General features: G+C 49.5%; 5 protein-coding genes across 5 annotated transcripts in view; 1 reads left to right on the top strand and 4 right to left on the bottom strand.

The window, feature by feature from the left end:
* LOC141919986 (olfactory receptor 51E2-like) overlaps positions 1-24,688 on the top strand; it is a 43,800-nt gene that overhangs the window by 2,206 nt on the left and 16,906 nt on the right.
* LOC141919985 (olfactory receptor 51G2-like) lies at positions 1,491-2,851 on the bottom strand. The gene is given in 3 exon segments (XM_074816664.1): positions 1,491-1,763; positions 1,957-2,293; positions 2,295-2,851. Coding segments are annotated over 3 exon segments (930 nt in total). The 5' UTR covers positions 2,709-2,851; the 3' UTR covers positions 1,491-1,584.
* Positions 7,668-8,612, bottom strand: LOC141919984 (olfactory receptor 52R1-like). Its single transcript, XM_074816663.1, has one exon. It carries the CDS (start codon positions 8,610-8,612, stop codon positions 7,668-7,670), a length of 945 nt encoding a protein of 314 aa, XP_074672764.1.
* On the bottom strand, positions 13,017-13,980 carry LOC141919982 (olfactory receptor 51E2-like). The gene has a single exon (XM_074816661.1). It carries the CDS (start codon positions 13,978-13,980, stop codon positions 13,024-13,026), a length of 957 nt encoding a protein of 318 aa, XP_074672762.1. The 3' UTR covers positions 13,017-13,023.
* LOC141920000 (olfactory receptor 51G2-like) lies at positions 17,264-20,858 on the bottom strand. The gene is made up of 2 exons (XM_074816687.1): positions 19,595-20,858; positions 17,264-17,314 (listed from the first exon to the last, which is right to left on the bottom strand). The coding sequence occupies exons 1-2, from the start codon at positions 20,534-20,536 to the stop codon at positions 17,264-17,266; spliced, it is 993 nt and encodes a 330-aa protein (XP_074672788.1). The 5' UTR covers positions 20,537-20,858.

Genomic DNA, 24,688 nt, shown 5'->3' with positions numbered 1-24,688 from the left:
GGGACAGGGAAACCGCATGAAGGTTTGTCACACCCGGCACTCAGCCCTGAAGCCCAAGGAGGGGGGCTCAGCCTGAGGAAGGCGGCTTCTGTTGTTTGGGTCACCCCAGTGAGATCTTATCAGGTAACCTGTAAAGCACCAACAGCCACGCAGTTCTCAGTCTGCCTTGGAATACGTAAGGTATTTTTTGTTATTTTTCTGTAATTTCCCTTGGGTGTTCATGTGCCCATTTAGGCTTCAGTAAATACCAACGTTGCTTGGTTGTTCTCAGTAATGACAGCTTTATGTGAGGGAAAAAAAGGAGGCAGGATTTATTCTGGCCCTTCTTAGCCCCTCCTGGGCTGGTGGATGCTGCAGACCCGTGGGGAAGGCAATGACCTTCTGTGCACAGCAGGGCTGCCATCAGCGCTGCTACCCGTGATTTGGTTTTGCTTTAAGTGCGCAGCGCTGCTTCGCCCCTCTGCTTTTGAAGCTTGTGCCAAAGCAATCCTATTCAAATAAATGGACATCAAAGCAGAGGGAGGTATGGGGAGCAGGCAGAATATTCTGGGGTAAAACCAACTCAAACTGTCTGCTTTAGGGTGATCTGAGCCACTCTTCTCCAGGCCCTGCCTTGATTAGATCTCCTCCTGGGTGACAGGAGCTTAAACACCCAGTGTGCATGGAGGCACCTCACTTCAGGAGTGCCCGCTGCGAGCTGTGATACAGGAGGGTGGAGCTGCTGTGGCTGAGCTGGACCCACTCAGCTGGGGATCTGACCTGAACCCTTTTCGCATATAATTCTGCTCCCATTGCGACCTGATGGTATTGTGAGCCCGGTGCTGCCACCATGAAGTGGCTGGTCCAGGCAGAGCAGATGAACCACCCCCGATGCTGTGAGTCTGCAACACCCCAGGGCGGGCTGGTCACCATCCCTGGGAAGGGAAACGCATGGTGACTTCAGCTCCCGCAGCACCAGTCACAGCTTTTGGACATGTCTTGTCCTGCTGGAAATGTCACCTGGCTGGAGCAAGAAGGCTTTGCCCAGGTCCTTAGACACCTCATGGTCTTAGCAAGTCTGGCTGCAGGTGTAAAAGACTTGAATAAACAGCTGTTGCACATAGGTAGATCTGTGCTCTAGTGCGCTCTGACACACTAGAGACCATGTGGCTGAGCACATCTAGGAAGTGTTAGATCTTCCCTGCAGATACATGTCCAGGTGGTGCTGGCCAGGAGGATCAACTCCCTTGTTCTGGCAGGAGCTCTGGGTCCAGCTGACCCAGTGCCATGGTGAAGGTGGGAAACTCTTACCCCCACATGTCCATTGCTATGTCCTCCTTGTCTGAAAAGAAAGGCCATTAGCTTTGGAACCTCAATCAGTTACAGCTGCTGCATTATTGACCAGGAATGTACAGGAGACCGTAGAGACTGCAACACCCCTTCATGCAGCAAAGAAAATGCTGCGGGCCTAGAAAAGGGGTATCTACTTCATCTGCTGCACAAGAAGAGCTTAAAGGTTCAGGATCCTCAGCAGTCAAATGGATGAGAGGATGCAGTATCGAAACTATTATACACCAGCTGTTCTACCATAGGCAAAACTGTGTCCTACATCAGCAGCTTCTTGGGGTGAGAAGTTTGGGCATCCCTCTGCGGATCTGTTTGGTTTTTACACTGTAAATAATGGGGTACAAGGAGGTAGATATTGGCCATGAGGACATGAATCAGAGGAGAAGCAGGTTTCCCAAACCTGTACACCATGGACAAGCCAATCATGGGGATATAATCACAGAATCACCGAATCCTGCAGGTTGGAAAAGCCCATCGGGATCATCGAGTCCAACCCTCAGCCTGACTCTACAAAGTTCTCCCCTACCCCACATCCCCCCACAGCTCATCCAAACGGCCCTTAAACACACCCAGGGGTGGGGACTCCACCCCCTCCCTGGGCAGCCTATTCCACTCTCTGACCAAAATAATAAATCAGAACAGCACAGATATGAGAGACGCAGGTGTTCAGGGCCTTGAGACGCTCCTCCTTGGATGCGATACTCAGCATAGTCTTAACAATCATGACATAGGACAGGATGATAAACAGCAAGTCTAGTCCAGAAGTGACCATGACAATAAATAAGCCATACATGCTATTCACCTTGATATCTGCGCAGGGCAGCTGGAGTAAGTTGGGGTGCAAACAGAAGGCATGAGCCAGCACGTGGGCCCTGCAGAAGGACGGTTTCTTCAGAAGTATCAGCAAGGGGAGCAGGAGGCCAATGCTCCTCACTGCGAGCCCCAGCCCGATGCCACTGATGCTGGGGGGTGGTCAGGATGGAGGCGTACCGCAAGGGGTTGTGGATGGCCATGAAGTGGTCGAAGGCCATGGCCCACAGCACCCCAGAGTCCAGAATGGAGAAGCAGTGAATGAAGAACATCTGGGTGAGGCAGGCGTCAAACCTGATCTCCCGTAAACCGAAGAGCAGCACGCTCAGCACCGTGGGGAGCGTAGCCAGAGACACGCCAAGCTCTGCTGCAGCCAGCATGCACAGGAAGAGGGACATGGGCTCATGGAGGCTGTGGTCTGCTTTGACGACAAAGGCGATTGCACTGATTCCCAGGATGGAAACAACATACGTGCAGCAGAAAGGGATGGTGATCCACACAGTCCCACTTCCCATTCCTGGGATTCCTGTTAGAAGGAAGGTAGAAGGTCTAAGGAAGCTACTGTTGGTCATTTTCCTAGTGCAGCACCTTCTTCCTGTCAGAGATCAAGCAGCAGATCCCACTCATCCTACAAAAGAATTCACAGAAATTGTGAAATGATACACAGAAAATCACAGAAATCGTTCCTTAAAGCAAAGCTTCCTTCACGTGTCTCTCGCTGCAGTGATGGGGATCCAGACTTCTGAGTTTGCTGAGACAGCAAGAGGGCATTTTAGCTTTGTAAGCAGTTCTTGGCATGGAGAACTGCAGCTCCCAGAAGCTTACGGAGATGGAGGCACACAGCACCTAGCTGATGGCTCAGCTGTGGGCTTCTCTGTGCCAGGACACAGGAGCTGTTTCCTGGACTGGGGGATGTGATACTGCATTGACTGTGTTGCACCAGAGGGCAAAAAGACTTGAGAGGCAGAATCCTGGATGAAGGGGGGAAGCAGACCTGGATCTTGTACAGAAAGCCCATCTCTGGACTTGGGAGTCAAGGACGGAGTTCACCGGCCCTTGCTCTGGCTTTTCCTTGTCCTGTAGAAGAGCAAGGGAAGGGGCAGCGTGCAGATACCCAGACCCGCGCTCTAACACTGCTGGGTGACTCCCTCAGCCAGATGTCTGAGGGTGCCTTCCAGGGCTTTATAAATGAGATTCCCATATCCCTTCTGTGCAGGTGTTGCAGAGTACATCCTCTCTGCTGGTTGTGAGCTTCATCCTCATTTTAGAACTTTTTTTTTAAATAAAATTCTTTGCACCTCTATTTTCTTCCTTTCTGTGAACGAATATCAGACTTGATCTTTTCCTCCCCTAAAAATAACCTTGACAGCAAAGACCTGATATGAGTGCCTTTGCACCAAGTGATTTCTGTATCTTTGAGAGCTGGGCACAGCTGAGAACTCAGATAGTGCAGCAACATTTTGCAGGATTCAGCCAACAAGCATTCACCCGCGCGCTGCCAAAAAAGCAGCCTTGTTAACATCTGCTAGCACAAGAGCGAAGGATTTCAGACTTGGATATTCTCGTGCCTATGAACGCAAGTGCTGTTTTCCAGCACAAATGGAGCAAACAATAGCCAAATCACCCTGTCGCAGGGAGGAGAGCTCTGGCAGCTCCCCGTGGTGTACAGGAACTGCTTCTGCACGCTGAGAAGAGAAGATCTGAGTCCTACTTACCCACCTTGCCAAGCTGTACCACAGGCAGGGATTGTCCCTCCTTATGGGGGACTGTCCCCTCACCTGGGCGCAGGTGCCTGCTGCGCAGCATCTCCGCTGGTTGTCTGGACCCCACCAATCACCCTGGGGAACAGGCAGTTTGTCGCACCCCGATGCCCACCCCGGTGCGATAAACTGCCCTCATGACGTGAGAAGGGTCTGAGGGTAACAAGCTCTTCATGACGTGGGCACCCTCCCTTTAAAACTAATAATCTCTTGAACGCGAATATTACAGTAACACCGACAAAGTTCTCTGAAATTATCTAACAGCTGACATGTCAAAAGCAGCCCAGAAAAAGCAGATCACTTTGCCTTAAATATAGAGCAATACCCAAATATGAGCCGCCTGAGATCTTGTCTCCAGGCTGCCAGTGAACACATCTTCATAGAGCCACTCCACGAAATCCCCCAGGGCTCCCAGGCTCACTGGATACTTCTGCTGCTTTTTTTGTTGTTGTTGTTGCTCTACGATCTCAAAGGAGATGATGCAAATATACTATTAAGAGTGAATGCCAGTGTCAAGTGGGAGGCTACTGTGGAAATGCTTTGGGTTAGCACCAGGAGCTAAATAAGGCTAGAAACTAGGTGTGAAGTCAAAGTGGGACTGAAATGTGGTGTTGGCTTCTGGTTTCAACAAGGAGATGCCAGAGAGGAGGAAACTTTCCTGGGAGACCCTCTGTAGGGGTGGGAAGGTCAGACGTGAACCTACCAAGGGGAGAGAGTGATGGTGGCGAGGTGCCCCTTTCCTGTGGCCTCAGGTACCATCATCAGGAGATGAAATGCCTGAAAACACTGGGCTGCCCACCAAAACATTCAGGTTTGGCCTTTTTCAGCAATGGGACCATCTGTTGCCCTTGGGTTTCAAAGCACCACCCTGAAATTGTGCATCCCCAACCCGTGAAAGTGGCTGTGTCCCTGGTTTGGGGACAGACCCCCTCGGCTTTCACAGAATCACAGAAACTCAGAATCATTCAGGTTGGAAAAGCCCCTCGGGATCATCGAGTCCAACCCTCAGCCCAACTCTACAAAGTTCTCCCCTACCCCACATCCCCCAACAGCTCATCCAAACGGCCCTTAAACACACCCAGGGAGGGGGACTCCACCCCCTCCCTGGGCAGCCTATTCCACTCTCTGACCACTCTTGCTGGGAAACATTTTTCCCTCATGCCCAGTCTGAACCTCCCCTGTTGCAGTTTAAAGCCGTTCCCTCTTGTTCTGTCACTAATTCCCTGGGAGAAGAGACCAGCACCAACCTCTCTACAACGTCCTTTCAGGGAGCTGTAGAGAGTGATGAGGTCTCCCCTCACCTTCTCCTCCTCACACTGAACAGTCCCAGCTCCTTCAATCGCTCCTCACAGGATTTATTCTCCAGGCCCTTCCCCAGCTTCGTTGCCCTCCTCTGCACTCGCTCCAGCCCAGATCCAGATGTCACAGGCAGCTTGCTTTGTTTGCAGAGAAGGGAATCCTAGAGGAGGAGTCTAAGCTGTTGGTGCCGAGTGTCTGATATTAGGTGATGGCTTGTGTGCAGACATCCCGTGGGTCACAAGGAGCTCTATGAGTCAGCCAGTCACGTATCTGACCAGCAATGATCCCCTGCTGTCATCTCTTACTTAAGAAAACCCCATCTTAGAAAAGGTCTCCCATTGCCACCGGAGGAGACAGCCTGGTGGAATGGATGGACATTCGTCATGAGGGCAGCTCCATGCTCTTAATGAAAATGAAAACAACATTTTTCGTGGAGCCTGCAGAAAAATGGGGGTTCTACCTCACCAGAGCAGTCAGTCACAAGAAATGGTGCAGCCCTGCTTTATGAATTGGGTGCTCTGAGACCGGCTGGTAGATGAACAGCAGTCCTATCTCTCCTCCTTTGGCTTCCCCTGCCTCTTGCCTGCGGTCCTTGAAAAGCTACTTATGTTTTATCTGAAGAAAAAGGATGAACTGAGTTGAAATTTAAGTATTCTACTGAAATGGTGCCAAAAAATACTCATTTCCCATTTTGTCTGCAGCCTAACATCTGCTTTGCTTCAGCAGAAGCACATGTTCTCTTCCTGGGGGTCCCCCTCCTGCTTCCCCGCCGGTATCCAGGTCACGGAGAGATAGCAAAGCCCAAGGCTCCTCGTGGGTGGCCACGATAGTCAGGGCTGCTCCGGAAGATAGAGAGCTCCAAGAAATGCCAGGCCAGGTCAGAGCTCTCCTCTCCATCCATTAGTGCCCTTCAGTTTGCACCAAAAATAGAGCAGAGGTCCGTAACGTGCTTGAGTTTCATAACCTGAGTTTGGGTCATCTGACCTTCACCTCGTCATGCTGCCGACATTTTTCAGACATAGAGCAGTGGTTCTGTAAAACGGGTTTGCCTGTTTATGGGGATATGTTGTGGTTTAACCCCAGCCAGTCACCCAGCACCGCGCAGCTGCTCGCTCACGCCTCCCCCCTCCCACTGCGATGGGGAGGGGAATCGGGAAAAAGAGTAAAACTCGTGGGTTGAGATAAGATCGGTTTAATAATGAAACTAAACTAAAATATAATAATAACAATAATAAAATATAATAATAATAATAGTAATGAAAATAGTAATGAAAAGGAATATAATAGAGAGAAATAAAACCCAGTCAAGCCAAGGGGTGCACAATGCAGTCACCCACCACCCACCAACCGATGCCCAAGCAGCGATCGGCCCCTCCTGGCCAACCCCCCCCCCCCCCAGTTTCTATACTGGGCAGGATGTTCTGTGGTATGGAATATCCCTTTGGCTAGTTCAGGTCAGCTCTCCTGGCCATGCTTCTTTCCCTCCCAGCTTCTTGTGCACCGGCTCGCTGGCAAAACATGGGGAGCTGAAAAATCCTGACCTCAGGATACACACCACCTAACAACGACTAAAACATCAGAGTGTTACCAACATTATTCTCACACTAAATCCGAAATTCAGCACAGCTACCAGGAAGAAAATTAACTCTACCCCAGCCAAAACCAGGATTATAGTTGATTTACATTAATATAGTGCAATCCTGTTAGCAACGATCTCCCTGTGATAGGTCACTCCAAATAATTGCATCAGCAACGATTTCTGATGTTTTTGAAAAGCTTCACATTTACATAAGACTTTTGGAATTTGCTAGCATGGGATTATTGTAGGTTTTGCCTTCCTTACAAAACAAATGTTAATGCTTAAAATTGATTTCCACCCATTTCCTTCTACAAGGACAGACATCGCTCCCATCTGAGCACCCTCCCTTTGAATCACAGAATCATTTAGGTTGGAAAAGACCTTTAAGATCATCAAGTCCAACCATAAACCCAACACTGCCAAGGCCACCACTGACCCACGTCCCTGAGTGCCACATCTACAGGTCTTCTAAATACCATCACACACTCCAGGGAACACTTCATAAAACGAGAGCTGCTGCAGGAACATCTTTTGGAGATACGCAGCCTTGCAGTGTAAATATTTTAATCATGAGAGGATATTATTTTTAACAGTGAAAGAATTTTAACAGTGAGGAGTTTCACTTCTGGGAGGGGTGAATGCTCCGTCTCCCAGTGGTGTAGAAGCCGGACTGAATGTCTCTATGCCAAGTTTCATCACACAAGAGATGAAACGTCCTGGACAGTGATAACAGAAGAGACAATCTAGTGATTTCTGTGAGAATGCAGCTCAAACTCCAGGCACTCAGGAAGAGCCCCTCCCTGAACAAATAAATAGTCACAGCGTTAACTCTCATTAAATTTACCAGCATCATCAGTAAATTATGAGCACGTTTTGAAGCACATACCTATGGGTCAGGTTCCCTTTCGCTGGAAGAGGAGGACCACCCTCTCCCAGAGCTTCTTGTTTCTCACCCCATAAACAATGGGGTTTAACATGGGGGGCACTATCAGGTAGAGATTTGCCACCATTATATGGACGTGGGGAGGGATGCTCTTCCCAAACCGGTGGGTGAGGAACGTGAAGAGGGCAGGGACGTAAAAGGCAAGGATGACACAGACGTGGGATGTACAAGTGCTGAAGGATTTAAGTTGTGCCTCTCTGGACGACAGCCTCATTACCACCCGCAGGATCATGGTGTAGGACACAGAGATCAGGATCATGTCCGAGCCTGTCACTATGAAAGCTGCAAAGAGGCCGTACATGACATTGACTCTGGTGTCCCCACAGGCCAGCTTCACCACGGCCATGTGCTCGCAGTAGGAGTGGGAGATGACGTGATGCTGGCAGAAGGGCAACCTACAGAGAAGGAAGCAGAAGGGACTCACCAGGAGGACCCCACGCACCAGCACCAGGCTCCCGAGGGCCACCACTGCTGGCACAGAGAGGATGCTGGAGTGCCGCAGCGGGTGGCAAATAGCCATGTAGCGATCCAAGGCCATGGCCATGAGCATGCCTGACTCCACCGACGAGAAGGTATGGATGAAGAACAGCTGAGCGAGGCAGGAGAGAAACCCAATCTCCCCAGAGCCCAGCCAGAAGATGCCAAGCATTTTGGGGAGCATGGATGTTGATAGGACCAGGTCAGTGAAGGCCAACATGGCCAGGAAGAGATACATGGGCTCGTGCAGGCTCGGCTCTGTCTTTATAATGAGGAGAAGGGTGATGTTCCCCAGCACAGCAATGGCATACATGATGCAGAAGGGGAAGGCAATCCAGAACTGCTCCTTCTCCAGCCCGGGGATACCAACGAGTAGGAAATAGGGAGGGTGGGAGAAGGCGGTGGAGTTCAGAGACATGAAACTGGTTGGACTCGATGATCCCAAGGGTCTTTTCCAACCTGAATGATTCTGTGATCCTGTGAAACCCTTCTTGTGTCTTGCCTGCACTGAAGGGTCTTGTGTCCTGTAAAAAATCAACAAACACCCTCGGTCTGATCTGGTCAGTGGCAAACAGAGGCTGACAGGAGGTACAGTCTACGAGCCCCAGTCCCGCCCCCAGCCAGCCATCCCGGTGAGTGCTGCTTGCTCTGGTTCAGGAGAGTGCTTCTGAAGCCAGTGTCCTGCCCATTCCCACCACAAGCACCCTGCCCCACCTCTGGAGCGATCCTGGAGCACGCAGGCTGGATTCCTCTCAACGGGAAGGACTCCCGAGGTGCACCCCTGATACTCTCCAGTGTCCAACGGGTGGCCAGCCCAGGGGACCAGATGAAAGCTGGTCTGAAGCAAACCTTGCAATGTGGGCAGTGGGGATATAAAGTCGTTAGCACCAGCCCTGCGGCTCTACAGAAGCTTTTGACAGCGCAGAGCTGCTGGCCAGTGTAAAGAGAGGCAACAAGTGGTTGCCTCAGTCAAAAACCATCCAATTTCAGGGCAAAAAACTGAGCCAGTGGCACAGTATTTGGCAACCCAGCCCTACAAACGCAGTGCTCCAGCGATGCCCGTTCTCCCCCCAACAGCCTGCAGCTCGCTCAGCCCCTGCATGTTGCTCAGCCCATGGCTTTTCCCTCATACCTGGGAAAAAGGATTCCTTGCAGAGCCCCGCAGCACAGACCGGGCCAATGCTCCTGACCTGAGAAGACCCTTCAGAAACCTTCCTGGGGCCGATGGCAAGCTGCAGGGCGCAGAGGGACGGAGGGGACAGCAGCAGCTTCCGAGGGTCCAGTGGTGACCGAGGACGCTCCCGCAGCATCCGAGTGGGACCTCGCACCCCACCCACCACAGCCCAGTCCAGCACGGCCACCAGTCGCCCGCCAGAGCTGGGCTGGGGGGGCTGAGCTTGAAACCTTACAAACGGCTGGGGCTCGCCTGCGCTCTGGGAGAGATTTCCCGGTTTTTGGTTTGTGTTTTTGTTGGGGTGTTGGTTTTTTTTTTTCCATGTGGCTGTAAACATCCTGGGAATTGAAATCCCTGATATTTTTATTTCTTCATCCCACCTCCTCCCTGCCAGCTGCCTCTGTTGGTGCTGCTGTCCCTAAAACCTCAATTCTGCCTCGGAGAGCGGCGGGACGGGAAGGCGCTTCCCGGGCCAAGGCGACGGGAGAGGCAGGAGCTGCCTGCGAGCTCCGCTGCCTGGGGCTGCCGCTGCCCAGCGGGGCGGTGGCATAAAAGGTCTAATTACAGGGCAACAAATTACTGCCCGAGCCCTAAATACTGACCTGCCTCCCTCCCTCCAGTTTCCAAGCAGGGACTCTGCGCTGCAGAGACCGGGAGATAAACCCCAGCAGGGAGCTTGGCATCCCCCCGCTATTTAACGGGTAATTAGAGGGAGACAAATAGGCAGGTTTTAACCCCCTCAGTGCCGATGACCTCGCACACAGAGCTGCATTTTGCCCAGCTTTGCGTCTGTTTGCTTGCAGCGTGTTTGTTCACAGGGCTGGGTTTGTAATTAAAACTGCAGCAGCATGAATTAGGAAGTGCTTTCCAAACCTCAGGGAGGAGCGGGGGGGTCCAGGCGCCCCATCCTCGGGTTGGGGTTTTCCTTCAGCTGCAGGACAGAAGTGACCCGGGGCCTCAGCAAGGGACATTTCAGCGGGCAAGCAGTTGCAAGGGTGCACGTTGAGGAGGAAGGCAGATTCCTCTCTTCCCCAGCAAAGCCACGCTCTGGGACTAAAGTTTGGAAAACAAGATGGAGAGTGAGAATCCCACACAGTTTTCATCTGTACCCGGGAGAAATTCATCACGCCTCCCTGCTCTGAGGCTCTAATAACTGTCTTTCTGAGAAATAGGCGGCTGGGAAATATAATAGAGCATTTTCAGGATGGTTCATTCATTTTTCTTTATTAATTTTTCTCCTAGCACAAAAGGAAAAAAAACCACAACCCAACAACAAAGGAACATATGGAGAATGAGCAGGAGTCATTTCTCAATGTCACAGCCCTCTGAAAAGAGTTCAGATCCGTAGTATGCCTCTGAAAAATTCATTCACGCTTCCCAAATCACATTAGGCAGGTACAGAGTGTTTTCATTTTTATGAAAATTTTTTACCCTTCTAAGCTGTAATAAAACAGAATATGACCAAAATGGCAGGGGGCAAAACTGCCTCTAAGTCCCAGATGGAAACTACTTGTAACTCACTTAAATGAAAGTATTTATTTTGAAATAAAATGTGCTTTAATTTAGCAGAAAAGATTATAACAAGAAGTGTTTCAGGGAGACTGAAGCTATGCAAGCACAGACTACAAAAAGGACCCCCATTTTACTCTCAGCGTTAGCTGGCAGTTGAAGGAAGCTGCACCCAACTCCAGCAAATATTGCTGCCATTTGAAGGCCCCGATACAAGGCAGCGTGTGTCTTTGCTAAGACACCTCTTTCAGCGCTCCTAGAACTTCTGGGCAAGATGCAAGAGCCCCTGAGTGCAGCCCTTAGACCTATCTTCTATCCTCCCTGATGGAGCTCATCGTTCATTGCCTGCTTTCCATGCGTTTCCCTGTTTTTCTCAAATAATTTATTTCTTTTTCACAGCTAGGCTTGCAATATTTTCGCCAGCGTGTACAGGGGCAACAGGAGCACGTGCCAAGCAAGGGAACGTTGCCCAGAGGGGCTGTGCTGCTTCTATCCTTGAAGGTGTTTAGGACCCAGCTGGATAAACCCTCAGCAAACTGGCCTAAAATTAACTGAAATTCCTCCCTACAAATCTCAGATCAGCAAGCATGGTGTGAATCAGTGTAAATTTATGTGCTCTGTAATTTTTATTTTTCTCTTCCCTCCTTCTCTAGCAGTTCCTGCTGATATTCACTGGTTTGGGCTCTCGGTTGACCTTTCTGGAGAATGAGTTCTATGCCCCCAAAGGATTATCCCACAGTCTACTCAGCACTTGCTAAACCGCACCTAGATACTGCGTCTGGGTTTGGGCCCCCACGCAAAAAAGGCATCAGCAAAGCTCAGCTGATGGCTCCCAGGGTGGCTGGCGTTGGAGCAACGTTCCATGAGGAGAGGCTTAGGAAAATGGGCTTGTTCAGCCTGGAAAAGAAAAGGTTTTGGGAGGGCCCACAGCAGAAGATCAGCCTTCCTCTACCCTTATCCAGAAGATGGAGCCAAGTTCCTCACAGTGTGGCATGGTGGGAGAATGAGAGAAAACAAGTGTAAGTTGAACCAAGAGAGGTTTAAACTGAGTATAAAGAGAAGCTTTTTCAGAGTAAGAACAATCAAGCACTGTAATAGAGACCCAGAGAAGTTGTGCAACATCCATCCCTGCAAGCTTTCAACACCGAACTGGATAAAGTCCTGAGCAACCTTGCCTGACCCTGGAGCTGCCCCTGCTTTGAGCAGGAGGCTGGGTTAGAGATGTCCCGAGGTCACTTCCAACCTGAATTACCCCATGATTCTGTGATAATCACCTACTGATGGAGACACCGGTGTTCAAGAGCACCTGGGCCTCCTGATGGAGCATAGATCAGCCTTCTTAGTAGTATCTGGTGCTGCTCTAGTCCCGTGGAGGGTCCTGCTGTGCGAGGCTTTGTGCACTACTCCCTTGTGGAGTGAAAGCCAGTGTTCAAAGCAGAGATCACACCCCCTGGCACCTCTCACTGGAGGAATCCCAGGGGCTGTTGCAGTGGGAACAACCAACATGTCCCTGTGCATGGCAGTGCAGCCACCTCAAGGATGAAGACCATTCATGGCAACCAACAGCAAGGTTAGAGTTTAAACTGGGAGGAAAAAGAAGAGGTTGCTTCTTTCTATTTATAAAGAAACAGATTTATTTTTAAAAAGGCAAAGAACATTAGGAAAAAAACTAGAAGTGAACACTCTTCAAATCTGTATGTTTCTTTGTAAATCCTATTGTACATCCTTTCCCAGGATCTTTAACCTTTTCCAAAATATGAAGTGGTGTTTCCACCTGTGCAGACATTCAAAAGCTGTCTGGACACAGTCCTGGGCAGCCCGCTCTAGCTGGGCCTGCTTGAGCTGGGGTCTGGACAAGATGTCCTTCAGAGGTGCCTCCAGCCTCAACCATTCTGTGATCCTGCAATGGTGTGAAAGCAAACACAATTTGCTTTCAGACCTTCTTGGTTGGCCCAAACGCTTGGTGGCTTTCATTGTATTAAAAGAGTTTTGTAGTAGTGTCCCACTAGTAGAAGATTCATGAGAATAAAGAGAAGAAAGGCTGTTAGGTGGTCTGTTTCATGGGGAATAGTCCTGCACCAAAGACTTTAAGTGTAAAACAAGATGAGCTGGTGTCAGGATACAGGAGGCAGCGGCTGAGTATGGGTCACTGGGCAGTTCTGTCGCTGTATATATGAATTAAATTCAGGATCCTCCTCTGTATCTGCTTGGTCCTCACCCCGTAGATGATGGGGTTGAGCACAGCGGGCACCAGGATGTAGATGTTGCCCATGATGATATGGACCAGTGGAGCCAGGTCCTTCCCAAACCTGTGCACCACGGACAGCCCAATCAGGGGCACGTAGAAGGCCAGGACCACGCAGATATGGGCAACGCAGGTGCTGAACACCTTGAGCCTCTCCTTCCACGACGCCAGCCGCAAGACAGCCTTGAGGATCAGGACGTAGGAGAGGCAGATGAGGATGGCGTCCAAGCCCATGACCAGCAGGATGGCGGTGAGGCCGTACACCACGCTGGGGGTGGTGTTGGCACAGGCCAGGTTCATCACGTCCTGGTGCAGGCAGAAGGAGTGTGACAGCATCCGGGAGCTGCAGAAGGGAAGGGGCAGGAGGAGTAAAGGCAAAGGCAGGAAGAAGAGAACTCCCCTGGCCATGGCTACCAGCCCTATTTTCGCTGTGGCGGCGTTGGTGAGGATGGCAGGGTGTCTCAACGGGTGGCAGATGGCCACGTACCGGTCCACAGCCATGGCCAGGAGGATGGTGGACTCGATGGCCGAGAGGGTGTGGATGAGGAACATCTGGACAAGGCAAGCGCTGAAGCTGATCTCGCTGGTGTTGAACCAGTAGAAGGAGAGGGCACGCGGCACCGTGGATGTGGACAAGGCCAGGTCGATGGCAGCCAGCATGCAGAGGAAGAAGTACATGGGAGCGTGCAGGCTGGGCTCCGTCTTCACAATGAACAGCACCGCGCAATTGCCTGTGACTGCCAAGATGTACATGGAGCAGAGAAGGATCGCCATCCAGAAATGGGCCGCCTCCAGCCCCGGGATGCTGGCCAGGATGAAGGAGGGTGGGCTGAGGTCAGAGCTGTTGGGGAAGGGCATGGCATGTGGGCTGGAGAGCAGTCATGCTATGCCATGGCACGTCCCCTGCTGTAAGGGAAAGAGAAACAGCAGCTTTATGAATCCTTTCCCATGACTCTGAATCCCATGGGGCTGCGGCTGTGAAATGCAAAGGGATCTTAGAGCTGCCATACTGATGCAGAGAGACCCTCTCTCATTTCTTTAGCCCACCATGGCTACGTACAATAGCATATGCAGCCACAGAATGGTGGCATTTGAATTTGAACAGGGATTGCTTGAGTTCTCTTCAGTGCAGAACACTGTAAAATCAACATTTTAAATTATAAACCCAACAGCTGAACTTGTTTCCTTTTATTTTTAAAGGGCAAAATTAAAAAAACCCAAACAGATTTTTAGTGCTTCCTGTTAAACTTCAGTTCTCTTTGAGTTTTTCCATATGTGCTGTGCTGCCCTGTCAGAAACGTGCTCTGTGAAACTGGCTGTGCTGCCTCCCACCATCCACCACTCCCAAGTGCTGCAGACACGCACAGTGAGACGCTCATGTTTATTTGTTTGCACACACAAATTGGATTTGCATCCATTCTGCTTGAATACACATATGGAAATACCAGAGTATCTGTAGAGAAAAGAATTCGGATTAGTCAGCTTATTCTGTCACTGTAAACTTTCCAGGAGTGCTGTGAGCCAAGGAGAATGGCCAGGAAGATACATAAAAGCCTTTGCTTTTGGTGCCTTTCTATTCTCAGGGAACAGATTTTTTTAAAATATTGAGATTTTAAAAGCGCTGGGGCGAGTGCCAAAGGCTGGGGCAGGGGCAAGGTGCGAGCCCCAGCGCTGCACAGCCCAGCCCGGCGCGGGAGGGCTTGGGACGGGGGTGCAGCCCCTGCCCGCCCGCAGCCCCCAGCCCTGACCGAAGAGAGGGATTAGCGATCCGCAGCGTTACTGAGCTGCCTCGGTATCTCTTTCATGCCCTATCCATGCAAAACAAGGATGCAAAATGGTTTTGTGGCAAGCTCTGCAGGCTGTTAATACAGTTATTTTACAAGTAACGTGCAGTTGTGAAAACGTGGGGTTTTTTACTGCACATCTGTGGTGAAGTCCTTATCCTAAAATAGCAATCACGATTTATTTTCCTGATGTGGGGTTTTTCCATCTTGAATTGATAACAAATAAGACCCACACTGTAGCTTTTTATACACAATTTACAAACAGCGTAGGTGGACTGTTACTGTCGAGTTGCCTAAAAGCTGTTCTACTGATGAGATCCTCAGCAAACCGCTGGCATTGAGACACGAGCTGAACGAACAAGGCGCTTCAGTAATTGCCAACAAGTATCTGAGCCAAGTTACCTGCCAGCCACTGAGGTGTAATTACAGTGTGAGTCTCACTGTAAGATATCTGCCACACTATTCATTTCTTTTGAGAGATTGTGACTGCGAGAGACAGACACACAAAGTAAATAATCCCTGGATTATCATTAATTATTATTATTAATCCTCAGTCCATCTTTAGTTTTTTGATGTCAGTAAATGCACCGGCGTTTTCAGAAGTGACTAATGATTTTGGTTTGCTACTGGGATGAAGACCAGGTACTGCGAGGACCTTGCTTTCTGTCGAGATGAAAACTGGATCCCTGTCTTTAAAAACACCAGTAAATGCATTTTCCTGGCATGATCCTGCCACCAGCAAGCCCCAGTAGCTGCATTCAAGAAGAGGTAAGCACATTCAGACACTAAAACCATCCAAGCTGGAGGACCACTCGCAGCAGCCACAGCAGTAAAGGCTCATAAACATTGACCAGACTTGCCCCATGGACCCAAAACTGGTATGAGCCCAACTTGCCAGGATGGAGCAGGCAATGGGACCATCCGCATCCATCTCCACTGCTCCCTCCTGCGATGTGGCAGTGAGAGGGGAATATATATATATATATATAAAATATACCCACTCAAAAGCCCTCTAAGTCATTTTGAATATGTAGCCATTTATCCATACCATCTCACCAGAAAAAAAAAAAGTATACATCAAGCCAAAATATTACTTCAGAGGGAAAAGAGAAAAGAAAAATTAAAAACACAAGGCAAAGCTCAAATCCAAAGCATTTTGGAACCATACTTAAATTTCATCTTAATCGATGCCTTGATCAAATGCCTTTTGTGGTTTTTTTTCTCTAACTGTTTGTCATCACTTGTAAGCAGAAAAGCTGTATCTGCGTGTCACCCTGCTGCTATTTTATAAATTTTATAAATGCGCCCAGGTCCTGCCTAGGTCAGTTGCTGTGGACAGGCCCTTGCTGCATCTGGAGTCACAGAAGCTACGCCTGTAGGAAAGTGAGCGGGACATGGCTGGAGCCTCACCCCACCACCAGCCACACCATTAACCCATTCCTTGCTTCCAGGGACAGTCCTGGCTGCTGCCAGCCCTCAGGCAGTGCCCAGGCAGGAGTGAGGGGTAGCACTAGCCAGGGGATGATGGCCACTGGGCTGTGGACTAAAGCCATCCTGGTTAGGAAAGGACAAAAGGGTAGATATGGATGTGGCCAAGAAGCACCAGGTGTCTCCAGGACAGAGAACTGTCCTTATCCCTCTTTTAATTATCATGTGGACAAAGCCACAGAGTGCAGCAGGGACTGTGGTGTGGTTCTGCATGCAGGAGGTAACGGGAGAGTTTCCCAGGGCAGAGGAGATGCACAATGCAGGGCTCAGGGAGGGCTCAGGATAGGAGAAGCTTCTCCTTCTCCTTCTCCTTCTCCTTCTCCTTCTCCTTCTCCTTCTCCTTCTCCTTCTCCTTCTCCTTCTCCTTCTCCTTCTCCTTCTCCTTCTCCTTCTCCTTCTCCTTCTCCTTCTCCTTCTCCTTCTCCTTCTCCTTCTCCTTCTCCTTCTCCTTCTCCTTCTCCTTCTCCTTCTCCTTCTCCTTCTCCTTCTTTCTCCTTCTCCTTCTCCTTCCTTCTTTCTCTTTCTCCTTCCTTCTTCTCTTCTCCTTCTCTTTTTCTCCTCCTACCTCTTCCCCTTCCCCTTCCCCCTCTCCCTCTCTTTGTCTCTCCCTCTTTCTATCTCCTATTCCCTCCTTTCCCTTCCCCTTCCCCTTCCTATTCTTCTCTCCTCCTTCTCCTCTGCTCTCCAGAAATGCCTCTGATATGTCTCAAACTGCTCCTCCTGTGCCTCATAGAAAATAAATCCACAGGCAAGCACTGTAAGTGATCCCATGGTACAAAGCAGAGAGTTCAGGGCACCACAGAACAGGAATTAGCAGCTTTAAGTGACACATCCATCTCTTTTTTTCTCGTGCAGATGTTAAACCACAATTAAGTTTCCCATTCCCAGAAGCAGCCACGAAGGTTTTTGAAGAGATGTTCCTAAAAGACAGTACCTTATACAGAGGCTCCCAGACCTTGAGTGTCTGCCTGGCACCCTCCAGCTCCGCAGGTTGGGAAGCAAACAGGGCGGCACACGAAGCTCTGCTGGACTGGCTGGTGGAGATGCACCAACTCACCGCGAGTCTCGCTCCACTGTGGTCTCCAGCTGTGCTAATAAATACACTAATAAATCTCCCACACATTTCCTCCCTGGCCCTCCCCCCCGAAAGTTTGCTTGCTGTGGCAAAGGCTCCTTGGGCTTTTGCTGTTTCGGAGAATGGCTGGAGCACAGATGAAGCACAGATGTCCAGGGACAAACTCTGGAAGTTTTCAGAATGGGAGGATACTGCAAGCTAAGAGTCTCTCCAGCAAAGCTCTTTTCAAGGCTTTTCTGCTGAAAGTTGTGTTTGTTCCCTTATGTTAATCTTTCCTCTGATGGTAGCTGGCTGCAGGCACTGGGTTAGACCTTCGATATTTCAAGCAAAGAATGCTCCCACTGGGTGCTACCTCAGTGCAAACGGGCCCCCCACCCCCAGGCCCGCTGCGCCAGCGCTCAAGCAGAGGTTCTGGGGGTGGTCTGCTGAACAGTATTTCACCCTGTGCAAGGGCCCACAGAGACCCTCAGCAAGACAACTAGCACAGCACAAAACAAACAACGGCCTGCGAATCCTCCCCTCAGGAATCTTCCTTTCTCCCTTTGCATTTTATTATGGAGATGTTCCCTCATTGCTCTTTTCTCTCTATTCCACGTACCGTCGTGTGTAGAGCAGAACAGAAGGAGACTACTCCTGGGTTAGTCTGAAGTGTGAAGTGCTTAGCAGCAGGCAGGAACAGGCCAGTTCTGGAGTGTAATCCTGTCCCAACACCTTCTGCTGCCTCACCTTTCCGAGGTGAACATTGACCATTTCTTCCTATTCTCCACCATGGTCAAGACTAATCAAAATATGGCTTACGACCAAAAATACAGCTCCATAATTTGAAGGCATGAAAGGTTTTGGGCTATTTTATTCTGGACGCAAGCCAGGAGAATCATGAAACCTTTCTGCGTGCCTGGCTGAGACCCCTCCTACAGCAGAGCAATAAGATGCTGGGAGACACTGTCACCCCCCATCTGTGGACTGTCCCTGGAGATCTCCTCCTCCCATCCCTCTGAGGGGTACGGTCACTACCGGGCAGATCTCAGCTGGAAGATTGTAGTACGTGGCCCTTAGTGTCAGGAAGTTTAGCCATCCCTATTATATTTTTAAACCTCTTTTTTTTCAGCAAGAGAGCTAGGCACACCAGACCCCCAAGCACCATCCTGATGCATACCTAATTCATGCAATCCTGTGCTCATCTACAGCAAATCCTGAAGATTTTAAGAAACTCCAACCTAATATCTCGGCATCATAGAAACAGAAAAAAAATGGCTTCATCAAGTCTTTTGACCTTTTACGACGAATAGATGTCTTTTATTGAGAATATTGCACACATACGTTACATTCAATGCAAAACAATGGCTGGAACATTAGACTCGGCAGGATGGTAAGACTGAATGACATCAAAGAGCGATGCAAAGGCAGGAGTGGTTCCATCGCTGTAGATGTGTATGGCACTTTAGAAACACAGATGAAGGCTGAGCCTTTTCTTTAAAAGGACTGAGAGTGCTGTGGGCCCACTTAACAGGACTTAATCTTCAGAAAATGCTCTGTGCTCAGCCTCTGGAGCTGAGCTCCATCTTGTGGGATGTTTCCAGTTGAATAACTAATGCCTGGGATATTCAGAGTGACTCCAGACCCTTGGCCCAAGCCCTGTCCTGGTGAGCTTAGCTGTGCTGTAACATGCAGAAAGGGACCGATGACCCCATGCAAGGGAATCTGAGTGAAGCTTAAACACTGTTATGTGGCTACTAGGGTTTACATAAGATGCGTTGCAGAGGTTCCTTGATGCACCTCATCGCATGACTTGAAAAGAAAAAGTCATGCAGCCCATTTTTCTTTAATTGTCTCCCTCTAATTGGGGCTTCCATCTGTATATATCACTGCATTAATGCTTGGGGTGTTCACAGGCTGCTGGAAGGGACGAAAGCATCATGCTAGGACAAAACATGGAAGATAACAGCTCTGGGTTGAGGAACAGCCTGCGAGTGGATCTGCAGTTCTTTCATCTGGCAGTGACTCATGTGGATGGAGCGCCAAGAAACCAGTCCACTAGCTCTGACCAAGAAACCAGTCCACTAGCACTTTCTGGCAGAACTGGTGGAGAAAGCTACCAGTCAGAGTCACTCTTCCTCCGCAATGCCCTGAGCAAAGCCTCACGGATGTGGCTGGATTTTATGCTGTAGATAATGGGGTTGAGAGCAGGGGGGATTATAAGGTAGGTGTAGGCCACTAAAGTGTTAACCAGAGGAGGAACGTTCTTTCCAAAACGATGCATCATGGACAGTCCGATCATTGGGATGAAGAACACTAGAACAGCACAGATGTGAGAGACACACGTATTCAAAGCCTTGAGACACTCCTCCTTGGTTGCAAGACTGATAACAGTTTTAATGATCAGGATGTAGGACAACACAATGAAGATGAAGTCCATCCCCACCGTTGATAAGAGAATAATCATACCGTAGAAGACATTGACTTTTATATCTGCACATGCTAGTTTCATGATATCAGGATGGAAGCAAAAAGAATGAGAAAGCTCAGTCTTCCCGCAATAGGTTAGTCTCTTGAGCAAGAAGGGTATGGGGAGGAGGGAGACCATCCCTCTCAGTATAATTGCCAGACCTATCTTTATGACAGTCGTCTTGGTCAGTATGGATGGGTGTCTCAGTGGGTGGGAGATGGCAATGAAGCGGTCAAATGCCATTGCCAGGAGCACAGAGGATTCAATGAAGGACAGTATGTGGATGAAATACATCTGAGTGAGGCAAGCATCGAACCCAATCCTTCGCATATTAAACCAAAAAAGGCCCAGAGTGGTAGGCAGTGTACATAGAACCAAGCCCAGGTCAGTGACTGCCAGCATGGAGAGGAAGTAATACATTGGTTCATGAAGACTTTGGGTCTTCTTTATGATGAAGAGGATCATGCAGTTTCCCGAGAGAGCAATAAGGTACAGTGCACAGAAAGGGATGGAGATCCAGTGGTGAAGGGCTTCCAGGCCTGGGATGCCCCTCATGAGGAAAGCTGAAGGCTGATAGAAGGAGCCATTGAATTCCCACGTGGTATGTGAGTCATGCTCCATCCCAGCTCAGCTCTCACATGACCTCTACCTAAAACAAATCAACAGAAACTCCACGTAGTTGGACTCTGCACTGAACAGAGAAGTGGGTAACGACAAGCGCCACATCCCTCCACCTCCCCAACAACCTGTGCAGATGCCCCCATCCTGTTTAGGACACCGCTCTAATAACCATAATGTCACGTATGACTACCACTCTTGTTTATCCATCAAACTATGAAGTGAAGGAAAAGAATGGACAATTTTTCTTAAAAAAGAAAAAAAAAAGAAAAAAAAAATTTTTTTCTTAAAATGAAAGACAAAACATTCCTGGTGAGTACTACTGTTTTACAGTTCTCCCCAAATTCCACAGGTTGAGACGCTCAATTGAATGAGCAAATGCTTTTTCTACAGCCAACCCAACCAAGACTTGCTAAGCAGCTGGCTTCTTTTTGATGCTAACTGGAGATCAAAGGACAGGAAAATGGGGCAAGTTTAACTCTGACTTCTTAGATAAGAAATCAACATTGGAAATAATGCAAAATGTAACAGAGAATCAGGCACTTAGATGCCACTGCTCTCACCTCAGATGGCCACCACGGTAAGGTGGATTTTCAGCGGCTCTCACAGCCAAGTTGTGGCTCATTTCATAATCTACCTTACTATCAGGTGAAGGGAAATAAATGAGCAAAACCCCACTGGTGTGGTGCCTGTGACTTTTATTAATAACAGGGAAATGCAAGCCAAAGCACAAGAGGTTGCAGGTTTAGAAGCACCGAGGAGGCATCCACGGAAAGTCTCTGGGTCTGAATCAGGGGGGAGGGGCACAGGTGGGGTCAAGAGTACCAGGTGAGTGAGGCCTTTCCAGAAACCTAGCAGATGTCTACTCTCATGAGGTCAGCAGAAGGTCATTGAGATGGATGGGAGTTGGAGAAGTGCCCCAGGGTAAGGGAGCAAGGAAAGAGGCTTGTTCAGCCTGGTGAAGAGGTGGCTTTGCAGGGACCCAAGAGCAGCCTGCCCCTACCTACAGGGAGGCCATCCAGAAGGCTGAGCCCAGCTCTTCACAGCAGTCCCTGGTGGGAGGATGAGATAACAGGTATACGTTGAAACAAGGGAGGTTTAGACTGGATATAATGAGAAATGGTTCCCCATGAGCACCACCAAGCATTGGAGCAGGTTGCCCAGAGAAGTTGTGCATCTCCATCCTCAGAAGTTTTCAAGACCCAACTGGATAAAGCTGTGAGCTGCCTTGTCTGACCTCATAGCTGGCCCTGTTTTGAGCAGGAGGTTGGACTAGAGATCTTCTGAAGTCTCTCCAACCTGAATCATGCGATGAACCTATGAGCCTGTGATCTTACCATCGGCTTCAGTCCTCTTGGAGGATTCAGCCACCTCAGCACAACCCAGATTCCTACATGGCACGTGACAATGTGCCCTGGCAGAGAGGCTGGAGAGGCTGACGGGGTCCCCAAGCTCTCTCTGTGCCTTCTGGGACAGAACAACTGGCTGGGTGGATGGGGGAAAGCAGGGAATGTACAGAACAAGAGCTGGTTAAAGGAAAAGAAATACTTGTGGTTTAAGTCTTAATGCACTTTCTGTGGGATACAAAACAAGCAGGTTGACGACTGCCTGAATTGTGAGCAAGAGGGTTTACTACAACACAGTTCATTTTTGAGTAAACACACGTATCTTCCATGATGTATTTATGTTCCTAATATGACTTTGCTCCATTAGACTCTCAGCCTGCTTGAGAGTCTAATGTGGCAATAAATCCCCAGGCTTAGCCGGGATAAACATCTTCCTGCTCCAGGGCAACACTGGGGAAGACCCAAAGTCATTTTATTTCCTCCAGGCAGGGCCACTTTATCTTCCTTACAAAGTTGCATGTTAGTATCAGGAATCACCTTGGCCGGTGTCAGTTGCTGAAGGGACAAGTCACAGCCCTTCTTTGGGAGCCTCGCTGGCCCGTGAGATGGCACAGATGTGGATGGGCAGCCAGCGCCTTCCCTGAGACATCGACAGTGGTTGACGTTGGCAAAAGGAAACTGTCCGGAGGTACCTCTGGTCCTAAACAGCAGCTCGGAGCCCCCCAAAGGTAAGAGCTGTCAATCCAACAGCATCCGGGCAGTGAGCATTCAGCTGCAGACTCCTGCGATTCACTCTCATCTGGAGGATGGGTTAAAAAAACTGAACAAACCAAGTGCGTGCGTGCCTGCTCGCCTGTCTAACGGCGTCCCTTACTGCCACGTCTGGCAGATATCCACAACTCTCAAAGGTACTGAGATTCAAGAGGTTTTTAGGAATATGGAGGTGGATAAAGAAGAGAGACTGTTAGAGCACAGTGGGAAAGAAAGGACTGGTGAGAACTCACTGGGGTCTGTAAGGGATGCTCCTCCTACAAGAAAACCTTCATGCAAACCTGACTCTGTTAGACACAAGCAACTCCTACCACTCTGTGTGAGTTATTTAGGAAGGGGCTTTACCAGCTCTGCTTCCCTCTGAGCTACTCTGGTTTGTTGTGTGCTCCTACACGTTACAGATATGAATCCCACTCCCAGCTGGTCTTTTTCCTCTCCATGTTTTATGTGTGTGTGTATATATGTATGTGTGTGTCTATAAATAACATATAAAAAATATATAAAATACATAGACTATATAAAATATATATTTTTTAAAATATATATATATTTATAAAAATATATAAACACCCATGCATTTTTTTTATGTTTACATACATATGTATGTGCATATATAACACACATATATATGTTACACCTCCCAGCTGACTGGGACAGCAGTTACACCTTTCCCATTGCAGCCAAGCCCTGACGAGGAAACAAACCCCCAGTTAGTGGAGGATATCAATTTAAAGATTAATGGCAGCACCTGGGCAGCATTTGCTGCCAGCCTAGAAAAGCATCCTACCTCAGAGAGAGAAAACCATCCACCCGATCAGTGCCCAGGGCATTTCTGCTCCCCAGGAGCTACCCTGGACACCTGGGGGAAGGGGTCAGGCATGAATGCAGATGCCTCATGGAGGACACGGTGACATCCCTCCTTCTGCAGCCCTCAAAAGCCACCTCCTGATTTCTTGCCTGTCCCTGACTTTGATTTTCAGCAATAACTTAAGAAAAGTACTGGTGCTTTAAGAGTTCTTCTCAGCGTAGGCAAGAGCAGGGACTGGTGAAGGATGAGACCAAGAGATCTGCTTTTTTCCCAAGAGGAGGTTTTGTTATTTTCACAACTACATCGCTGCCAACTCAAGCATCCAAGCGAGGGCTCAGCCGCTCAGCGAAGGGAGGAAGATTAGCAAGGGAGCTCTGGAGATGCAGCACCCACAGAGATGAATTTTTGTTGACTTTCCAGGCAAGGACAGGAAGGTGCCATTCCCACCAGCTGAGCCAGGCCAGCAGATGGTGGAAGAGCAGGCTGACTCTTGCACAAAATTCACAGCACAACAGCAGTCGGCACCACGACGGCTGGATCTTCCCCGGCTGTAGCACAGTGCCGGCGGTGCCTGAAATTACAGCCGCCCACTCCCTCTGGTCCATCCAACCCAGCGCGTCCCGTGGAGCGGCGTGGACCTCCTGAGCAGGGCTTTGGAGATGCACGTCCCCACCCATGTTGGTGTCCAGCTCCATAAACCACAGCCACTGCACCAGTAAACGGGAGTGCAAGGATGGAGAGGCTGATAATTGCCCCAGGTACTTACCGAGCGCGGCGGCGGAGGCCCAGGGGCTTTACGACCTGCGCAGACAGCACAACCCCGTTGTGATGCGGAGGAAGAACGTGCATCCGCATCCCAGTGTCAGGAGGGCAGTGCTTATAACGCACCCTGAGGACTGACCCCGTCCAATCACCCGGGAGCCGTGTGGAGCCCAAGCTCCCCATGCGTAAACAGCGTGAGGCGTAGCGGTGAAAACAGTGTGTGAAGTAAACGATCTTTTCCATTTATGATGCTCCCCCAGCAGGCATGATTTTCTCCTGATAGTTTATTGGGCGACATGTTTATAGCTCCCTGTGATTTATGGCTGGCAATGCTGCAGCATGCTGTCAATGCACATAATTTTTATTGTGAGAATGGATCCGTAATGCAAATAATAATAAATTTTGCAAGAAGAGTGTTTGCTGTATCTCTCTGAGGGAATAACAGAGGTGAAGTTCTGGCTATCCCCC

The sequence above is a fragment of the Strix aluco genome, chromosome 2 (assembly GCF_031877795.1).
Source record: "Strix aluco isolate bStrAlu1 chromosome 2, bStrAlu1.hap1, whole genome shotgun sequence".
Taxonomy (NCBI): Eukaryota; Metazoa; Chordata; class Aves; order Strigiformes; family Strigidae; genus Strix; species Strix aluco.
This window is presented reverse-complemented; position numbering and strand designations above follow the sequence as displayed.

Coding starts and splice junctions, on each gene's coding strand:
- LOC141919984 (XM_074816663.1), bottom strand. CDS start 8,612: ATGTCTCTGAACTCCACCGCCTTCTCCCACCCTCCCTATTTCCTACTC.
- LOC141919982 (XM_074816661.1), bottom strand. CDS start 13,980: ATGCCCTTCCCCAACAGCTCTGACCTCAGCCCACCCTCCTTCATCCTG.
- LOC141920000 (XM_074816687.1), bottom strand. CDS start 20,536: ATGGAGCATGACTCACATACCACGTGGGAATTCAATGGCTCCTTCTAT. Junction 17,315..19,594: donor TCCGTGAGGCTTTGCTCAGG/GCATTGCGGAGG, acceptor ACTGTCTTTTAG/GAACATCTCTTCAAAAACCT.